We start from the raw sequence: 16,639 nt of genomic DNA, 5'->3' as shown, positions 1-16,639 counted from the left end.
GGCTTTCCTGACCTTCAAGGCCACGCCTTGCCTGCAGCTGGTGCCCGAGATGCTTTCACCCCTCGGGCCTCCTCTGAATCTCCTCCCTAAGGGGTAGTCCCAGCCCTGAGAGGAGAGCCAAGGACTGGTGAGGATGGAGAGAAGTACCTTCAGAACACCCCACCCCACCCTACCCCAGGAAGGGGGCTTCTCACCAGTGACATCATTAGTGGACTCCAGAGGCTCTGCCTGGGGGCTGTAAAGACACTGAGCCTGCAGCCATTCAGGTCAGCTTTCAAGAGCCTGCTTTCAAGGCTCTGGGGTAGATTGTGGGGACCCAGAAAGCCATTCAATTCTAGCCCTGCAGGGGCTCACAGTCTAGGATGGAAAGAGACAAGTGAAGAGGCAATTCCAGGTCTGGGTCACCTGAGCACAGAACTGAGAGGGCCCAGAGAAGAGCCCTCCTCCAGATTTGGGGAGTCAGCAACGGGTTCCTGGAGGACACACCTCTTCAGCTGAGTATCAAAGGTTAAGGAGGAGATGGCCAAGGGTAGAGGCAGCAGGAACTGTGTTCCAGGCAGAGAAGAGTGTATGCAGAGGCCCTGGGGTGCAAGTGCACCTGCCTGGTATGTATGTGTCGGCAGAGACAGGGAGGAGATGTGAGGATAATGAGGCTGGAGAGGTCTTTGGAGACCAGATTCTAAACTTTTCTGAGTGCCCCCATGGACACAAGCATGGTTGTCACCCACAGAAAGCCTGGTGAATTAAATTCTTGGGAAAAAGAATGGAAATGTACCAAATTGAGTACATTAGATCCTATTTTTAAAACTCAGAGTCTGGGAGTTTGATCACTGATTATTAAGTAAAGAAGGCCTTACTTATCATTTGTACATTGGGAGTTTGAATTTTATTAAATTTTTTATCCATTGATATGATCGTATGACTTCTCTTCTTTACCCTGTGAATATGGTGGCTTACACTGGTCGATTTTTGAGTATTGAACCAGCTTCACATCACTGGAATAAACTTCACTTGGCAATATGTATAATTTTTAAAATATATTGATGAGTTATATTTGCTAATATTTGGTTAAGGATTTTTGCATCATATAAGGAATATTGGTCTGTAATTTTCTTTCTTTCTATTATCTTTTTTGGTTTGGGAATCAAGGTAATACTGGCTTCCTTTAAAAAATTGAGAAGAGCTCCCTTCTCTTCTATTTTCTGGAAGTGATTGCATAGAATTGGCACTAATTTTTCTTTCAGGTGCAAGTGTATTTTAAGCCTCTGTTTAAAACTTGTCTGCTACTATCCCATTGGCCAAAACAAGTCACATGGCTGTTCCTAATGTCAAGGGTAGAGAAGGATGATCTGCCTTCTGAATATTTCACCAGAACTAAGCTCTTCTCTCCAGGCTGCAGACACCCACAGCCGATGGGCCTTCCTAGAATCCATATCTGACTGACTGGGCACTCCCAGGAAGGACTTTTGAAGACTGTATCTGTGAAACATCAGTTCAGTTCAGTCACTCAGTCATGTCCAACTCTTTATGACCCCATGAACCGCAGCACACCAGGCCTCCCTGTCTATCAGCAACTCCTGGAGTTCACTCAAACTCATATCCATTGAGTCAGTGATGCCATTCAACCATCTCATCCTCTGTTGTCCCCTTCTCCTCCTGCCCTCAATCTTTCCCAGCATCAAGGTCTTTTCCAATGAGTCAACTCTTCTCATCAGGTGGCCAAAGTATTGAAGTTTCAGCTTCAATACCAGTCCTTCCAATGAACACTCAGGACTGATCTCCTTAAGGATGGACTGGTTGGATCTTCTTGCAGTCCAAGGGACTCTCAAGAGTCTTCTCCAAGACCACAGTTCAGAAGCATCAAGTCTTCAGCACTCAACTTTCTTTATATTCCAACTCTCACATCTATTCATGACCACTGGAAAAACCATAGCCTTGACTAGACGGACCTTTGTTGGCTAAGTAATGTCTCTGCTTTTTAATATGCTGTCTAGGTTGGTCATAACTTTTCTTCCAAGGAGTAAGCATCTTTTAACTTCATGGCTGCAGTCACCATCTGCAGTGATTTTGGAGGCCCCCAAAATAAAGTCAGCTACTGTTTCCACTGTTTCCCTATCTATTTGCTATGAAGTAATGGGACCAGATGTCATGATATTAGTTTTCTGAATGTTGAGTTGCAAGCCAACTTTTTCACTCTCCTCTTTCACTTTCATTAAGAGGCTCTTTAGTTCTTAACTTTCTGCCATAAGGGTAGTGTCATCTGCATATCTGAGGTTATTGATATTTCTCCCAACAATCTTGATTCCAGCTTGTGCTTCCTCCAGCCCAGCATTTTTCATGATGTACTCTGCATATAAGTTAAATAAGCAGGGTGGCAATATACAGCCTTGACGTAGTCCTTTTCCTGTGTGTAACATAGGTATGCTCAATTTTAAGACTTATATAGCTACACAGTGGGGTTCCCTGGTGGCTCAACAGTAAAGAATCTGCTTCAACACGGGAGACTGCCTACAATGCAGGGGACACAGGTTTAATCCGTGGGTCAGGAAGATCCCCCTGGAGAAGGAAATGGTAACCTACTCCAGCATTCTTGCCTGGAGGATCTCGTGGACAGAGAAGCCCAGCAGGCTACAGTCCATGAGATCCCACAGAGTCACACACAATTTAGTGACTAAACCTTCAGTACCCAGGACTGTGCGGCATGGATGGAAGGATAGAAACGTAAATCAATGAAACAGAACAGAGAATCTAGAAATAGACCCATACATACTGGATTGATTTTTGACAATTGATGTGCCAATTGATTTTGACAAAGATGTAAAAGAAATTCAATGATAGGATGGCTATAAAAAAAATTACAACAAATCTTGGTAAAGATGTGGAGAGATTGGAATGCTTATGCACTGCTGGTGGGAATGTAAACTGGCAGTCTGGCAAGTCCTCGAAAGTGTAAGCTTGAGTTTATGACTCAGTAACTCCACATCCAGATATATACCCAAGAGGACAGAAAACCTATTTCCACACAAAAACTCGTACATGAAGGTTCATAGCAACATTGTTCATGACAGCCAAAACATGGAAATGACCCCAACATCCCTCAGCTGATGAATGGATAAATAAACTGTGGCATAGTTTGTCATATTTGAGATGTGATGGATGCATTGGAATACTATCAGGCATCAAGAAGAGATGAAGTACTGATCCATGCTATAAAACAATGAACTTGAAAACATCATGCTAAGTGAAAGAAGTCAGACAGAAAAAACTACATGTTGTAAGATTTCCATTCATGTGAAATGTCTGACAGAGGCAAATCTGGAGAGACCGAAAGCAGATTCACGGTTGCCCAGGGCTGAGTGGGAAGGGATATGGGGAAGAGAGTGACACCTCACAGGTGTGGAGGCTCTTTAGAGGCTGATGACAATGTTCTAAAATTTATTGTGGTGATGGCTGTACAACTCTGTGAATATACTAAAAACCATTAAGTTGTATCATTTAAATAGGTGAATTGTATATGTGATTACATCCCAAGAATCAATCAATGGATGAAGGCTATTCTTTCCAATAAACGGTGCTGGAGCAATTGGATGTCTTTATGCAAAAAATAAACGTCAACTTAAATCTCACATCATGTACAAGAATTAACTCAAAAGGGATCATAGATATTAAATGTGAAACTATAAAACTTTCGGAAGAAAACATAGGAGGAAATCTTCAGGACCTAGGGCTTGGTGAAAAGTTCCTAGATGTAACACCAAAAGCGTGATCCATAAAAGAAAAAAAAATGAGCAAAATCCAAAGCTTTTCTTTGAAAAAATGCTATTAAGAGGATGAAAAAACAAGCTACAGATGGAGAGAAATTATTTGCAAATCAGATATTTTGCAAAGTATTCATACATAGAAAACATACATGGCTTTTCCAGTAGTCATGTATGGATGTGAGAGTTGGACTATAAAGAAAGCTGAGTGCCGAAGAATTAATGCTTTTGAACTGTGGTGTTGAGGAACACTCTTGAGAGTCCCTTGGACTGCAAGGAGATCCAACCAGTCCATCCTAAAGGAGATCAGTCCTGCATGTTCTTTGGAAGGACTGATGCTGAAGCTGAAACTCCAATACTTTGGCCACCTGATGAGAAGAGCTGACTCATTGGGAAAGACCCTGATGCTGGAAAAGATTGAAGGAGGAGAAGGGGATGACAGAGGATGAGATGGTTGGATGGCATCACTGACTCAGTGGACATGATTTTGAGTAAACTCCGGGAGTTGGTGATGGACAGAGAGGCCTGGCGTGCTGCAGTCCATGGGTCGCAAAGAGTCAGACATAACTGAGCGACTGAACTGAATTGAACTGAACATTCATAGAGTGTATAGAGGGTTCTCAAAACTAAACGGTGAAAAAGCAAACATTCTGATTAGAAAATGGGCAAAAGACATGAAGAGATATTTCACCAGAGGATATACAGGTGGCAATAAGTACATGAGAAGATGCCCAATATCACTAGCCATTCAGTTCAGTTCAGTTCAGTTCATTTGCTCAGTCGTGTCTGACTCTTCGCAACCCCATGAATCGCAGCACGCCAGGCCTCCCTGTCCATCACCAACTCCTGGAGTTCACTCAGACTCATGTCCATTAAGTCAGTGATGCCATCCAGCCATCTCATCCTCTGTTGTCCCCTTCTCCTCCTGCCCCCAATCCCTCCCAGCATCAGAGTCTTTTCCAAGGAGTCTACTCTTCGCATGAGGTGGCCAAAGTACTGGAGTTTCAGCTTCAGCATCATTCCTTCCAAGGAACACCCAGGACTGATCTCCTTTAGGATGGGCTGGTTGGATCTCCTTGCAGTCCAAGAGACTCTCAAGAGTCTTCTCCAACACCACAGTTCAAAAGCATCAATTCTTCGGCGCTCAGCCTTCTTCACAGTCCAACTCTCACATCCATACATGACCACTGGAAAAACCATAGCCGTTAGGGAAAAGCAAGTGAAGACCTGGATGAGACAGCACTACATACCCGTTGGAACAGTTAATATAAAACATGGGGCAACATTACTTGCTGGCTAGGATGCAGAGACCCCTCACAGTCAGCTAGTCAGAGACAGTTTGGCAGCTTCTTAAACATCAAATCTATATTGGGACTTCCCTGGTGGTCCAGAGGCTAAGACTCTGCGCTTGCAGTGCAGGGGGCCCGAGTTCAATCCCTGGCCAGGGAATTAGATCCCACATGCTGCAACTAAGAGTTCTCATGCCACAGCTAAAGATCCCATGCACCACGACTAAGACCTGGTGCAACCAAATAAATAAACTGTTTTTTTAAAAATTACCTCTGTACATACTTATGATCTACCAATGGCACTTCTGGACACTGATCCTAGAGAGATGAAAACTTGTGTCCACACAAAACTCCCTCCACAATTGTTCATAGTAGCTTCGTATGCAATAGCCCCAAACTGGAAACAACCAAAATGTCTTTCAGTACGTAAATGGTGAAACAAACTGCTATTCACGCATACCAAAGAACGCTACTCACTCAGCAATAAACAGAATTGAACTATTGACACACACAACAGCTCGTGCGGATCTCAAGGGTTTTATGGTGAGTGGAGAAGACAGTCTCAAAAGGTCACGTTCTGTGTGATTCCATTTATATAACATCCTTAAAATGACAAAATTATAGAGATGGAGAGCAGACTAGTGGTTGCCAGGAGTTAGGGATGGTGGCAGTGGGGCAACGAGTGTGACTATAAAGGCAGACCTTTGCGGTGAAACAGTTCTGTATCTTGATTGTGGTCGTGGTAACAAATGACACAGAAGTAGACACACACAGAGTACCAATGTCAGATTCTGGTTTTGACCTTGTACTATAATTAAGTAAGATGTAATTGTTGGGGGAAACTAGGTGAAGGACACATGGGACCTCTCTGTACTATCTTTGCAAAATTTCCTGTGGATATATAATTATTTCAAAATTGAAAACAAAAACCTCTCTCATGTCAGTGAGAACTTGCCCCAGGTGGGTTGCTGAGCTTTCTGCCTGAGGGCCGAAGTCAGTCCACGGTCAAGAGCCAAGCTCAGCCCAGCTCCTCCTGGATCAGTCAACTCTAGCTGACCTGTCAAAGGATGAGGGCGCATAAATAATTGTTTTTTTAAAGCTGCTGAGCATTGGAATGATTTGTTTTGCAGCATTAGTTCGATAATAGCTGACTTATACATGCCCACCAGCCACATCTCCTCTGCACTGCCCTAAGAGGATGGATGTCTGTGGCAGAAACACCTAGTTGCTCCCCAACATCTGCTCTACACGTCTGTTACCCCAGAGTAATAGGACCTCTGTTTTTCATTTGGTCATATGGCTGTTTGGATTCAGACGACATTTTCCAGCCTCTCTTATAATGAAGGGTGGCCCTGTGACCAAGTCCTAACCAATGTGATATTAGAGAAAGTGCCATATGAAAGTTTCTGGGAGCCTTTTCTCAGAAATAATTGACATCCACTTTTTGCCCTCTCTTTCCTACCCCTTCACCCTTCCCAGATGCAGGTGTGATGGCTGGAGCTCAAGCAGCCATCTTGGACATCAAGGAGAAGTTACAATTTGAGGATGGCAAAAGTAACAAAATAGATAGAACTAGGGTTCCCAATGATCACGGAGATGTCATGCCAACCCCAGGCTGCATACATATCAATTTCCTTTTCATAAGAGAGGTTACCAAGTTCTATCTTATATTTCCTGTCATGCACAACAGAACTCAATCTTCACTTATTCAGTAGCTTCTTACCTTTTCTCAGGAGCTCATCCTGTGCACCTACTAACCATGCTAAGGACTACTATATGCTTCCCACCCTTTGAGTAAGTATTTCTTAAGCACTTACTATGTGTCAGTCAATGTAATGGTGCTGGGAAAATAGTAAGGAGCCACACAGACATGGTCTCTACCCTCAAGGGCTTTGTAGTTGAGAGGGAAAGACAGCAATGAAATGAATGCATGTGTATAAGTAATTACCGTCTATGACAAGTGCCTTAAAAGAAAGGCACAACCACTTTGTGAGCAAAGGCCCTCTGCTTTGGGGCCCTCTTCTACTCCCGGCTATCAGGGAAGGCTTCCCTGAGGAAGTGACATCTAATCTGAGTTCTAGGGGAAGTGGGGTTAAGAATATAGCTTAGTGCTTGTTGCTTAGGCTATCACATCATTCAATCAACTGTGTCCTGACTGATATTAGTAGATATTCTGTTCGGAAATATCCACCGTTATTTCATGGAAAACTTTGGTCCCTGATAGGCACTGAATTATCTTAATAAAATGATTAAAACAGATACTTGTATATAATCTAGTGACAAAAGGGGTTGCAATGTTTTCTGGGATAAATTTTATGATTTAAGCTGAAAAAGGAAAAAAAGAAAAGCTCTGCCCTCAAGCCGAGGAGAATCTGAGTCAAGAGCCCCCAGTCGAAGCCACTAAACTTCTCAGACTGGCACCAGGTGAGGCTGCCTGGGAGTTAGGGTTGGGGTCCCAGTTCCTATTCAGCCACCACATCTTTATCTACTTTCTCTAAGCCCTAACTTTCTCACTTGTGAAATGAAAACAATACTCAGACCTTCTCTAGGCCTGTTGCAAGGCCTGGTGAGGGTGAGGCATGGAACACCCTGGGGGTGAGGCCTGAGCTGTCGTTTCTTATCTCCAACCTGACCCTGTCCTCCCCCAGCCCCAGCTATGCCTTCACTCCCATTGTGCTGAGCAGACTCCTTCATCTTCAACTTGTCTCCTCCAACCCAAGGGAGGGCCCCCCGTGGGGGCAGGGGGCCCAGGATACCCCCTTCCCTCCTTCCTGGCTGACCAGGGAGAAGACAGCAAAAGCCAGATGTTTCACAGATGTTGCAGACTGTAAGCAAAACTACAGCCCAGGAGCGCCTTCCCTGAGGCCCCAGGGTCTATCGCTTGAGGGACTGGGGGCACTGAGGGAGAGGCAGGGGTGAGGGGCAGGCTTCGCAGGAAGAGAGGCGAATCAGAGAGTTTCCAGGGTAGGATGTGAGTGGGAGGGATACAGGGAGGAGGAGCCAGGCAGGGAGGTGGGGGCAGGGAGCTCAGGGAGTTTGGTGAGGGCCAGAGGGTGGGGAAGGAGGGAAGGTGGCTAACTGAGCCTGTGGGGGCCTGGCTGGGCAGGAGGCCTCTGCGGGCTATTGCTGACCTACCTCCTTTGCCCCACCTCCACCCCAGGATCCCACTTCACTGGGGAGGAACTTGAGAACCAAGAGGCTCCCAGGTGCTCCTGGGCCACCTCTGGAGGTACTGAGCTCCCCATCGCAGGAGGGATGCAAGTAGAAACCCAAGAAGGGACCCAGGCACCAGCCAGCAGTGGGACCCGGATGGTCTCTTCCAGGTTGGAGAGTCTAGGAGGCCGTACCTGCCTCCAGCCAGGCCAAGAGGCCAGTAGCACGAGGGACTTGACTGGTCCACAACGGAGCTGGGTGACGTTGCCACAGGCAGGCCAGGGCTGAATCCCCTCCCACCGGTATCCACCGCGAGGCCCTACTGTGCTGCCCTATCCCCTCTTCACCCTCCACACCCAGTTTGCCAGCTGACCCCAGCTGCCCGCAGCCAGGCCAAGACTGGGCAGCGGTACAGGGACAGACTGTTTGTGACCTACTCCCCGGAACAGGCTGGCTTCGTTCTCCAGCAAAACCATTCCTGGAAGGACAGGGATCTGCGGGCTTCAGGCTCCCTGTCCACTCTAACGAAGGTAGAGTGAGCTTGGCTACTTCCCTGTGACCCTGAAAGTGACATGGTTGACGGCAGCTTGTGCTGGAGGAGCAGGTCCCTCTGCCAGGCCCTGGGCTCAACTTGCTGCAAACGGCCTCGCTGAGACACTGCCACTCTGAGGTAGGTGCCAATCTGCACAATTTACAGATGAGAAAACTGAGGCAGAGAGCCTACAGGATTTTTTTTTTTTTTCTCCAAAGATTTGCAGCTTGTAGTAAGGGGCAGAACCAGGGGCTAAGTGAATCCTAGAGCCTGACTCCAGGGCCTGGGCCTTGCACCTCTACACATTTGCTGCTTCCCTCCCTCTGCCTCAGTCTTCCCATCTGTGAGATGGGGAGGGAGCTGGACAGGACGTGGTGACCTCGCAGCTCTCAGATCCCACATCGACTGGCCTGGGGTTGCTAGATGGAGACCACATGCGAAAGAAGAAATGGGGAACAGTCCAGGGTAAGGGGACTCCGGCCTAAGGCGGTGAGGGCTGTGCCCAAGTCCCTCGGGAGTCCAAGTGGGGGTAGGGCAGGCAGATCCAGGCGCTTTTCCAGGCTGCTCTCCAGCTGTTCTGTGTAGCCAAAGCAGCTTGGAGGCCAAGGGCGCCGGGTGTGAGTAATGGAAACCAGGCAGTGGGGCCTTCCGAAATGGGAATTCCATCTGCCTGACTTGGTTCTCCTGGCCTGAGGTTTCCATGGCAACTTGGGAATGGGAAAGATGGAGGGCCCAGCCCAAGGCTGACTCCCTGGAACCTAGGGAAAGGAGAAGGTGAGTCTCCTCCCAGACCCAGGGTCCCCTCCTCCTCGCCCCAGCAAGGCCAGGTGAGCCCAGACCCTGAAGCCCTGGGTGCCAATGTCAGCTCTGCGGCTACCATTCTGGCGGATCAGGAGTGGGGTTGCAGTCCCCTCTGGGCCTTAGTTTACCCAGGTGTCAGGTCCCCAAGTCTCTAGGCCTGGACTACACCTTAGAGTGTCATCCCTCACTCTGATCCAGGCGTGCATCTCTGTCCTCCATCCCTCTGGGTCATCGAGGCACTGGCAGCTCCGCCCTGAGAAAGCCCTTCACCATTTACAAAGCCAGACAGGGTTCCCTGGCCAGGCCCCCCGGCACCAGGGAGAAGACCCAGCCCCACTCCCGGAGGAGCTCACGTACCGGTGCTGGGGGAACAGGCCGTGACACTCATTAAACACCTGCTGTCTGCCTAGCCTGACATTAGGACCCCAGAGACCACGGTTTCTGATGTTCTCCATGTTCAGGGGGGTCCTGGGGTGTCCTTGCCCTGGGAGACCAGCAAGGGAAGGCAGGGAGGAGAGTGGCTGCACAGCCCCCTATCCTTGGCATCTCTAAGTCCCCAGTGGGCAGCCCTGAACCCGAAACCCCACACAGGAAACGAGCTCCAAAGAGATGGGGTCCTCCTGCAGTAACTCTGTCTGCCTTCATCTAAGTCAGCCCAGGGAGCCTGTCCCCACCTCAGGCCACACCCTGGTCCCTGCCTCCAGACCCTCGCAGGTGGTACCTGTGGGCATCAGGGGCAGCTTTTGCATCAGCTTGGCCAGGCTCTCTTCCACCTCTCAAAGCGAGCGGTCCAGGGCCTCCTCTCAACCTGGCCTTTCCTAAACGTGTATCTCCTGTTAGGTACAGAGGGGAAGTCTCCCCCAGGGCCACAGAAGGACCCACCCTGTCACCTCCTGAGTTCTTTCTCCATTGTAAAGGCCTCCGTGAGCCCACCCGCCTGCAGCTGCCACCCTGCCTGAGATCCTGACCTCACCCACCTCCACCAACCATCCCTGTGCCTCCTGTAAGTTCCCCTAGAATCTCAGAGCGTGGCAGGGCAGAAAAAATTGGAGGAACTTGCTGAAGGCCACATAGCCAGTTAGCAGCCCAGCTAGGACTTCATCCAGTAGCCGGTAGAGGCTGGCAACCCAGAGAGCAGGCTGTGCAGTCAGGCGGGCTTAGGCTGAGCCCCTTGCTGGCTGCCATTGGCCAGCAGTGTGACCTTGGGCAAGTCGCCTTACTTTGGGTTTCACGTGCCTCATCTGTAAAATGGGGATAATGGCCACCTCCCAGGCTCATGGGGAAGATGCAATGGTAAGTGGGACAAGCTTGGCAGAGCTCACGCACAGAGGCAGCGACTGATTGTCCGCGAGCAGCACCGGCACCAGATGGGAGGCAGGTGATGGGAAGAGAGAAGCGTGATTGGCAGCCCCCCCCCAACCCTCCCAGCCCCGGTGACCCAGGGAAGCCTCGGAACCAGGAACGCACAGAAAGGGTCAAGAACAAAAATAACACAGGCCTTTTATTTGCTCCAGAACTCGGCCGTTGTGTGGTCTGAGGGTGCCATGCTTTCCTGGAGCCCCCCGGGGGACCCCCCTCACTCAGGGGGGGCTGGATTTCGGTGTGAGGTCAGACTACAGCCCCCGCCCCTCTGGGCCTTATCCGTCCAGCAGGCCCAGCTGCCCGCCACAGGGGCTCGGGACCAGTGAATCCCCTGAAACTGGAATATGGTGCCCACCTTCTCAGCAAGGCGGCTTTTTCACAAGGCGTTGGTTAAAATATTGCACTTGTAAAGTAGGAAAACTGACGAGGCAAAGGTTTCCTATTACAGGACGATGTGCCAAGCATCCAACTACTGTTTAAATAAATAAAACTCAAGGCAGGGGTCTGAGCTGTGAGCCCCAGCAGCTCCCCCAAAGAGCCCCGGAGCCCAGGCCTCGGCCCCTGCCCCACCAGCCAGTTCTTTAAGGAACTTGGTCGTTGCGAAGTCTCTGCAGCAGGGAGCAGCAGCTCCGGATCTGTCTTAGCCCGGGCCCCTGACCTGCCCAGGCCCTTGGGCCCCCTCGTACCAGGGCAGCGGGGACCCAGTGGGGCCAGTCCCTCTACTCTCCAGTGGCCTGGGCCTCTCTCGGTCCAGGCCTCACATCCAAATGTCCGTCTGTCTATCCGGACGCAGCCTCCGGGGGCTTGCTTGCCCCCTCTGTCGCAGGGGGGAGGGAGGCAGGTGGGAAGGGGCCCAGCCCGCCTGGTGTGAACACTGAGCTCTACCCACGTGGCCCCTAAAGCGGGGGACTCATCTTCTTCTGGTTAATGAGGTCCAGGTAGAGGTCCGAGCGGAGGAAGCGTGGGTACGAGTCCTTTTCCATGAGCCCAAAGATGCGCTTCTGCGCCAGGTCGAAGCAGCCCCGAGTGACGCTCTGCAGGTTGTCCTTGGTGTGCTCCCGTGTGTACGAGTCCAGGTTTACCTGTGGGGCGGAGGGCGGTGAGGTCAGGGCCGCCTGCAAGAAGCTGCTCCTGAGGGCCGGCGGCCGGGGCGGGACCTGCCCAGTCTCTCACCTCCAAGCCCTTCTACTCCACATCCTAAGGTTCAGAGGGGAACCCCATAGGTTAGCAGAGTCAAGTCCTGGTTCGGTCACTGACTGGAGGGGTGGTAGAGTTTTTAGGGCCTGAAAATATCACCTCTAGGGTCAGGCTACCTGGGTTCAAATCCCAGCAGTGCCACGTTAGATGTGTGACCTTAAGCAAATAGCTTAAGTGCTCTGAGCCCTGGCTGTCTTAATTATAGGCTGGAATAACAGTACTGTCCTCAAAGAGCTGTGAACATTAGCATCAACAACCATTTATTTAAAAAAGATAACGCCTGGCACACTGGAAGCACTCAGTAGACATTAGGCTCTCTGAGACTTTGTCTCCTCATTTTAAAAATGAAAATAATATTAAAACCTATATTACAGGTTGTCGTGAAGGTTAAATATGAGCGCTCATCTGTGAAGGGCTTTGCATGGGCCTGGCACCTAGTAGCCCCTGACAGTGGCCATTTGCATTATCAGTCAGGATTCTGTTCTTCCCGGGAACCCCAGCCTGCTTCCTCTTCACCCTGGGCACTTGGCCTCTAAGAGTCACTCTGGCCTCTCCCCAGGCTGAGCCCCTCCTTGAGGCTTCCAGCCAGCCCCCTCACCGAGAGGCCACTGGGCATGGGGACGGGGGCCTGAGGGCCCAGCCCAAAGCCCTACCTCCTTGCACGCCTGAATGGCGATGTACTCAGCAAAGATCTTCTTGGCCTTGGCCGCCATCTTGGACTGTGACTTGACCTTCTTGAAGTCCTCGCATGCCAGCCAGAATTCCAGGTTCTCCTCACTAAACTCAGTGCGGAGGAAGGCCTGGAACACCGCTAGACCATCTGTGAGGAGAAGCCCAGACCCTGAGGTGAGAGGCCAAACCAGCCCCTCCTGCCCTCAGGCACCCCCAGCGGACCCTCTTGGCTCATTCTGGGTGCAGATGCTGGGGGCTTAGGAAGGTCACCTGCTCCTGAGAGCCAGGAACCCAGGATATGGTCCCCACCCTTGTATTGCCTCTTCATGGGCCTTGGCCAGGTCTCTCCCCATCGGTGCCTCAGTTTCCTCATCTGTCAAATGGGAACCACCTCCTGGATCCTAGTGAGGATCAGAAGGGGTTCCCATCCACGAGATGACAGGCATATTTGGCCCCGCGTATGCCCTCAGCACATGGAAGTGTTTATTGTTATTCTGGGAATACGGGTCTGACAACACAGGTCCCAAAGGCCTGCGGCAGGCAGTGCCAGCTCTCGTGAACAGGGAGGGGCTGGCAGCAGCAGGCTCCACGGCCAGACCAAGGGCCTCAGCCTTTCCCAACAGCGGGGACCCCTGACTGGGCCCGGGAAACAGGGAAAGGCAGCCTCTCCGGGGCCAGATGCACTCTCTGAGCCTGGGAGAGGAGGAGAGGAGGACGGGGGACAGGCTACAGAGAGGGGACAGGCCGGGGGGCCCCCACTTACACTTGTGGACCAGCAGCTTCTCCAAGGACTCGCCCCACTTGAGCGCTTCCTCTGAAGTGGGCCTGAGGGGGAGGCAAGAGGCACAGTGAGGGGCCAGGAGGCTCAGGGAAGTGAGCTGACCCCTGTCAGCTGTCCTTGGCCCCAGAAAGTAGCTGAGCCCCATGAGGAGCACAGCAGGGGGCCCACCCCCTTTCTTGGGGCCGGCGGCATCACTTCTACCCCCACCTCTGTCCCTCCCCGGCCGTCCTTCCTGGGACAGTGGCTCCCCATCCATGCTGCTCATGCCGGGTATGAGGCTCCTTCCACAGGAGCCTCCATCACCCCCGAGCTGGATCAGCCAACTGCATTCTCCCTCACACACCCACCAGCCACCCTGCTCCCACGGGACCCGTGAGTGTCTGAGGGGACCCAGGGGTGCCGGAGAGGACCTACTTGAATGACTTCATCACTTTGTCTGTCTTGCCCGTTGGCTGGGCCCCAGGGGACTCGTTCCGCCGCCTAAAGATGCCCAGCTTGTTCTTCATGTCCTTGGCTCTGGGGACAGAAGCAGAGAAGGGGTCGGTAAGCCCGGTCCACTCGCCTGCTGCCAGTTCAGGGTTGGGAGGGCCAGGGTTGGGGCGAGGGGCACCTACTCCTTCATGGTGTGCCGCCTCTGGAGGTTCCCATTCCGAGTGAGGTACATGCCTCGGAGCATCGCTGTAGGGCCCCCCACCTTGCTGCCTGGGACGGTCTGCTGCAAGCACCCCCAGGCTCCTATTCCAACCTGGTACCAGGCGGCAACGGTGCGGGCTGCAGCTGAGCACTCACTGGAATCCCGGCCCCCGGACGACTGGACTCCCAGGCACAGGCCAGGCTGGGACTCAGACAGGAGGAGCCAGGAAATGGGAGGGTCCAGGACGGGAGCAGGGAAAAAAAAAATATCCCTCCTGGCCAACCCTGAGAGGGAGCCCGTGAAAGGGGCATGTGTCTGTAAGGGGCGGCCTCTGGGGCCCGCCCAGGCAGGAAGCCAAACCCGTTATTTGTGACTGGCCTCCCCGTTACCATGGCAGCGCTCTGGGAAGGAGGAGAAAACAAGTCAGCAAATTGCTGGGAGGGAAGGCGGGAGGGAAGGGAGGTTCTGCCCACCAGGGTGGCAGGACAGGCTATTTTTAGCCAAGAGCCATTTTTAGCCCTGCCCCTCCCCCAGGGAAGATTTCAGCCTGTGGGCAAGCTGCTGGCAAGAAAGGGGTTAAGTGTCTCCTGCTCATGATTGCCTCCCCAGTCCCTAGACCCCTACCTGGGCACCTCCCAGAGAGTAGTTCCTGCCAGCAGACTGCTCAGTCTCCGTCATCGGCTTTGGATATATCCACCCATGAATATGCAGAATGTCCCATGAAGTTTCAAGTTTTAAGCTCAAATCACTTCAAAAGTACAAAGCCCATAAACTCTCAAAAATGTCATTTGAAACAAATTAACTTTTTTATGCCTACTTAGTCTTATGACTTTTGAATAACACATTTTTTTGTTTTAGTTTTTGATCTCTGTCCTTCTGATTAAAGATGACAAATGCTGACTGAACCGAAAAATTAAATGCGTAAAATTTAAAATGTGTTATCAAAATCGTAAAGCTAAGTAAGTGTAAAAGAAATTTAAATAATGGACTTTCAATGTGTTTTATACGTTGGGCAGCATACTTCTGAAGTTATCCGAGCTTCAGAGGTTACTAAGACCAACAGGCTGCCCTGTTTAATGAAGGCGAGCGGTGCAGGTGGAAGTTAGGAGCAGAAGTGCTGCAGCAAGACCGTCTCAGGTTCAGCTCCCAGCCCCAGCTGTTACCAGCTGTGTGCCCTTTATCAAGTTACCTAACCTCTCTGAATGTCAGGCTTTCTCATCTGTTGAACACAGATGATGACAGTACCTACCATCTGCTGGGCTTGTTTCGAGGCAAGGGAAAAATGCACAAAAAGCTTTAGCACAGTGGCTGGGGCAAAAGTGCTCAGGCTTATCTATACGGACCCTGAGGTCCTAGGGCAGCTGATTAGAGGTAAGGACCCTGCTCTAGCAGATTCCAAGCCAATGAGATAAGGCCAAGGAGTCCAGGGATGGGCAGCCCTCCGGTGAGGATCAAGGCCCTCTGAGAGCCTTGGTGGGGCTAGGAGTGAGAGAGCCCAGCTTCTTGGGGCACCGTGCTCTGTTTCAGACCCCTGCTCCTGGCCCACTATCGAGGTCAGGACATAGAAGCTGGGGGGAGGGGAGGGGGGTGAGGAGGAGAGCTTGCCTGAGGTCCAACCTGCAGGCTGCTGCCTTCCACTTGGGCTCTTTATTGGCTCAGAAACCACTGCGTTTCCCTGTGGCTGGAGGAGTCTGAAGTGCCTGCCCAGCCAAGCCTTTCATCCCTAGATATACAGCTGGGCAGACTCACAGCCATACGGCTCAGCTGGAGAGGGCCTCAAAAATCCCTGATTGCTACCCAGGTAACTCAAGAAAGGATGGTAGAGGTCAGAGATGCCCCACATGGGCCCAGAGAGTAGAACTGGGACCCACAAGAAGAAGCTAAAGGGACATTTTCCTCCAATCAGAGCCATGAAAAGATGGAGCAAGTAGCCTCTGAAGAATGGGCTCCCATCACTAGGAGCTCAAAGGCTAATTAACAGGGGTGCTGCAGACCTCATTCAGGGTGCTCTGCTTAGAAATAACAGGCTCTGTGGGAATTCCCTGGGGGGCTAGTGGTGAGGATTCTCTGCTTCCACTGCAGGGTGCCTGGGTTAGATCAGATCCCTGGTCAGGGAGCTAAGATACTGCAAGCTGCGTCATGAGGCCAAAAAAATAAGTAAATAATGAGTACTGAAGGGAAAAAATAAATTAAAAAAATTTAAATATATGTGCATACATATTTACTTTTTTAGAGCCATCACGCCAGGTTTCAGATCTCAACTCTCAGAAAAGAAACTTAACCTTGGAAAACCGACTTAACCTCTTTCTGCCTCAGTTTACTCATTTGTAAAACAGGTTAAATAAGAAAAAAGGAGAGTAAAATAAAAATTATGATAAAGGTCACTTAAATGCGGAATCTAGAAAAATAGTACAGATGAACTTATTGGCAAAGTAGAAAGAGAGACACAGATGCAGAGAA

The 16,639-nt window shown here is 50.7% G+C and overlaps 1 protein-coding gene across 4 annotated transcripts in view; it reads right to left on the bottom strand.

Moving 5' to 3' along the window:
- Nucleotides 1-11,058: 11,058 nt before the first annotated feature.
- RGS3 (regulator of G protein signaling 3) overlaps nucleotides 11,059-16,639 on the bottom strand; it is a 137,997-nt gene continuing 132,416 nt past the window's right edge. For all 4 annotated transcript variants that reach the window (XM_068974437.1, XM_068974435.1, XM_068974436.1 and 1 more), the window contains 4 exons: nucleotides 13,960-14,061; nucleotides 13,528-13,589; nucleotides 12,746-12,912; nucleotides 11,059-11,977 (listed from right to left, as the gene is read on the bottom strand). In XM_068974437.1, the coding sequence (XP_068830538.1) occupies nucleotides 11,792-11,977; nucleotides 12,746-12,912; nucleotides 13,528-13,589; nucleotides 13,960-14,061 (517 nt within the window). In that variant the 3' untranslated portion in view covers nucleotides 11,059-11,791. The remainder of the gene's footprint in view (nucleotides 11,978-12,745; nucleotides 12,913-13,527; nucleotides 13,590-13,959; nucleotides 14,062-16,639) is intronic.

This window comes from Capricornis sumatraensis, chromosome 6 (genome assembly GCF_032405125.1).
Source record: "Capricornis sumatraensis isolate serow.1 chromosome 6, serow.2, whole genome shotgun sequence".
In the NCBI taxonomy this organism is placed as follows: domain Eukaryota; kingdom Metazoa; phylum Chordata; class Mammalia; order Artiodactyla; family Bovidae; genus Capricornis; species Capricornis sumatraensis.
The sequence above is the reverse complement of the archived record's forward strand: the minus strand, read 5'-3'. Positions and strand labels throughout refer to the sequence as shown.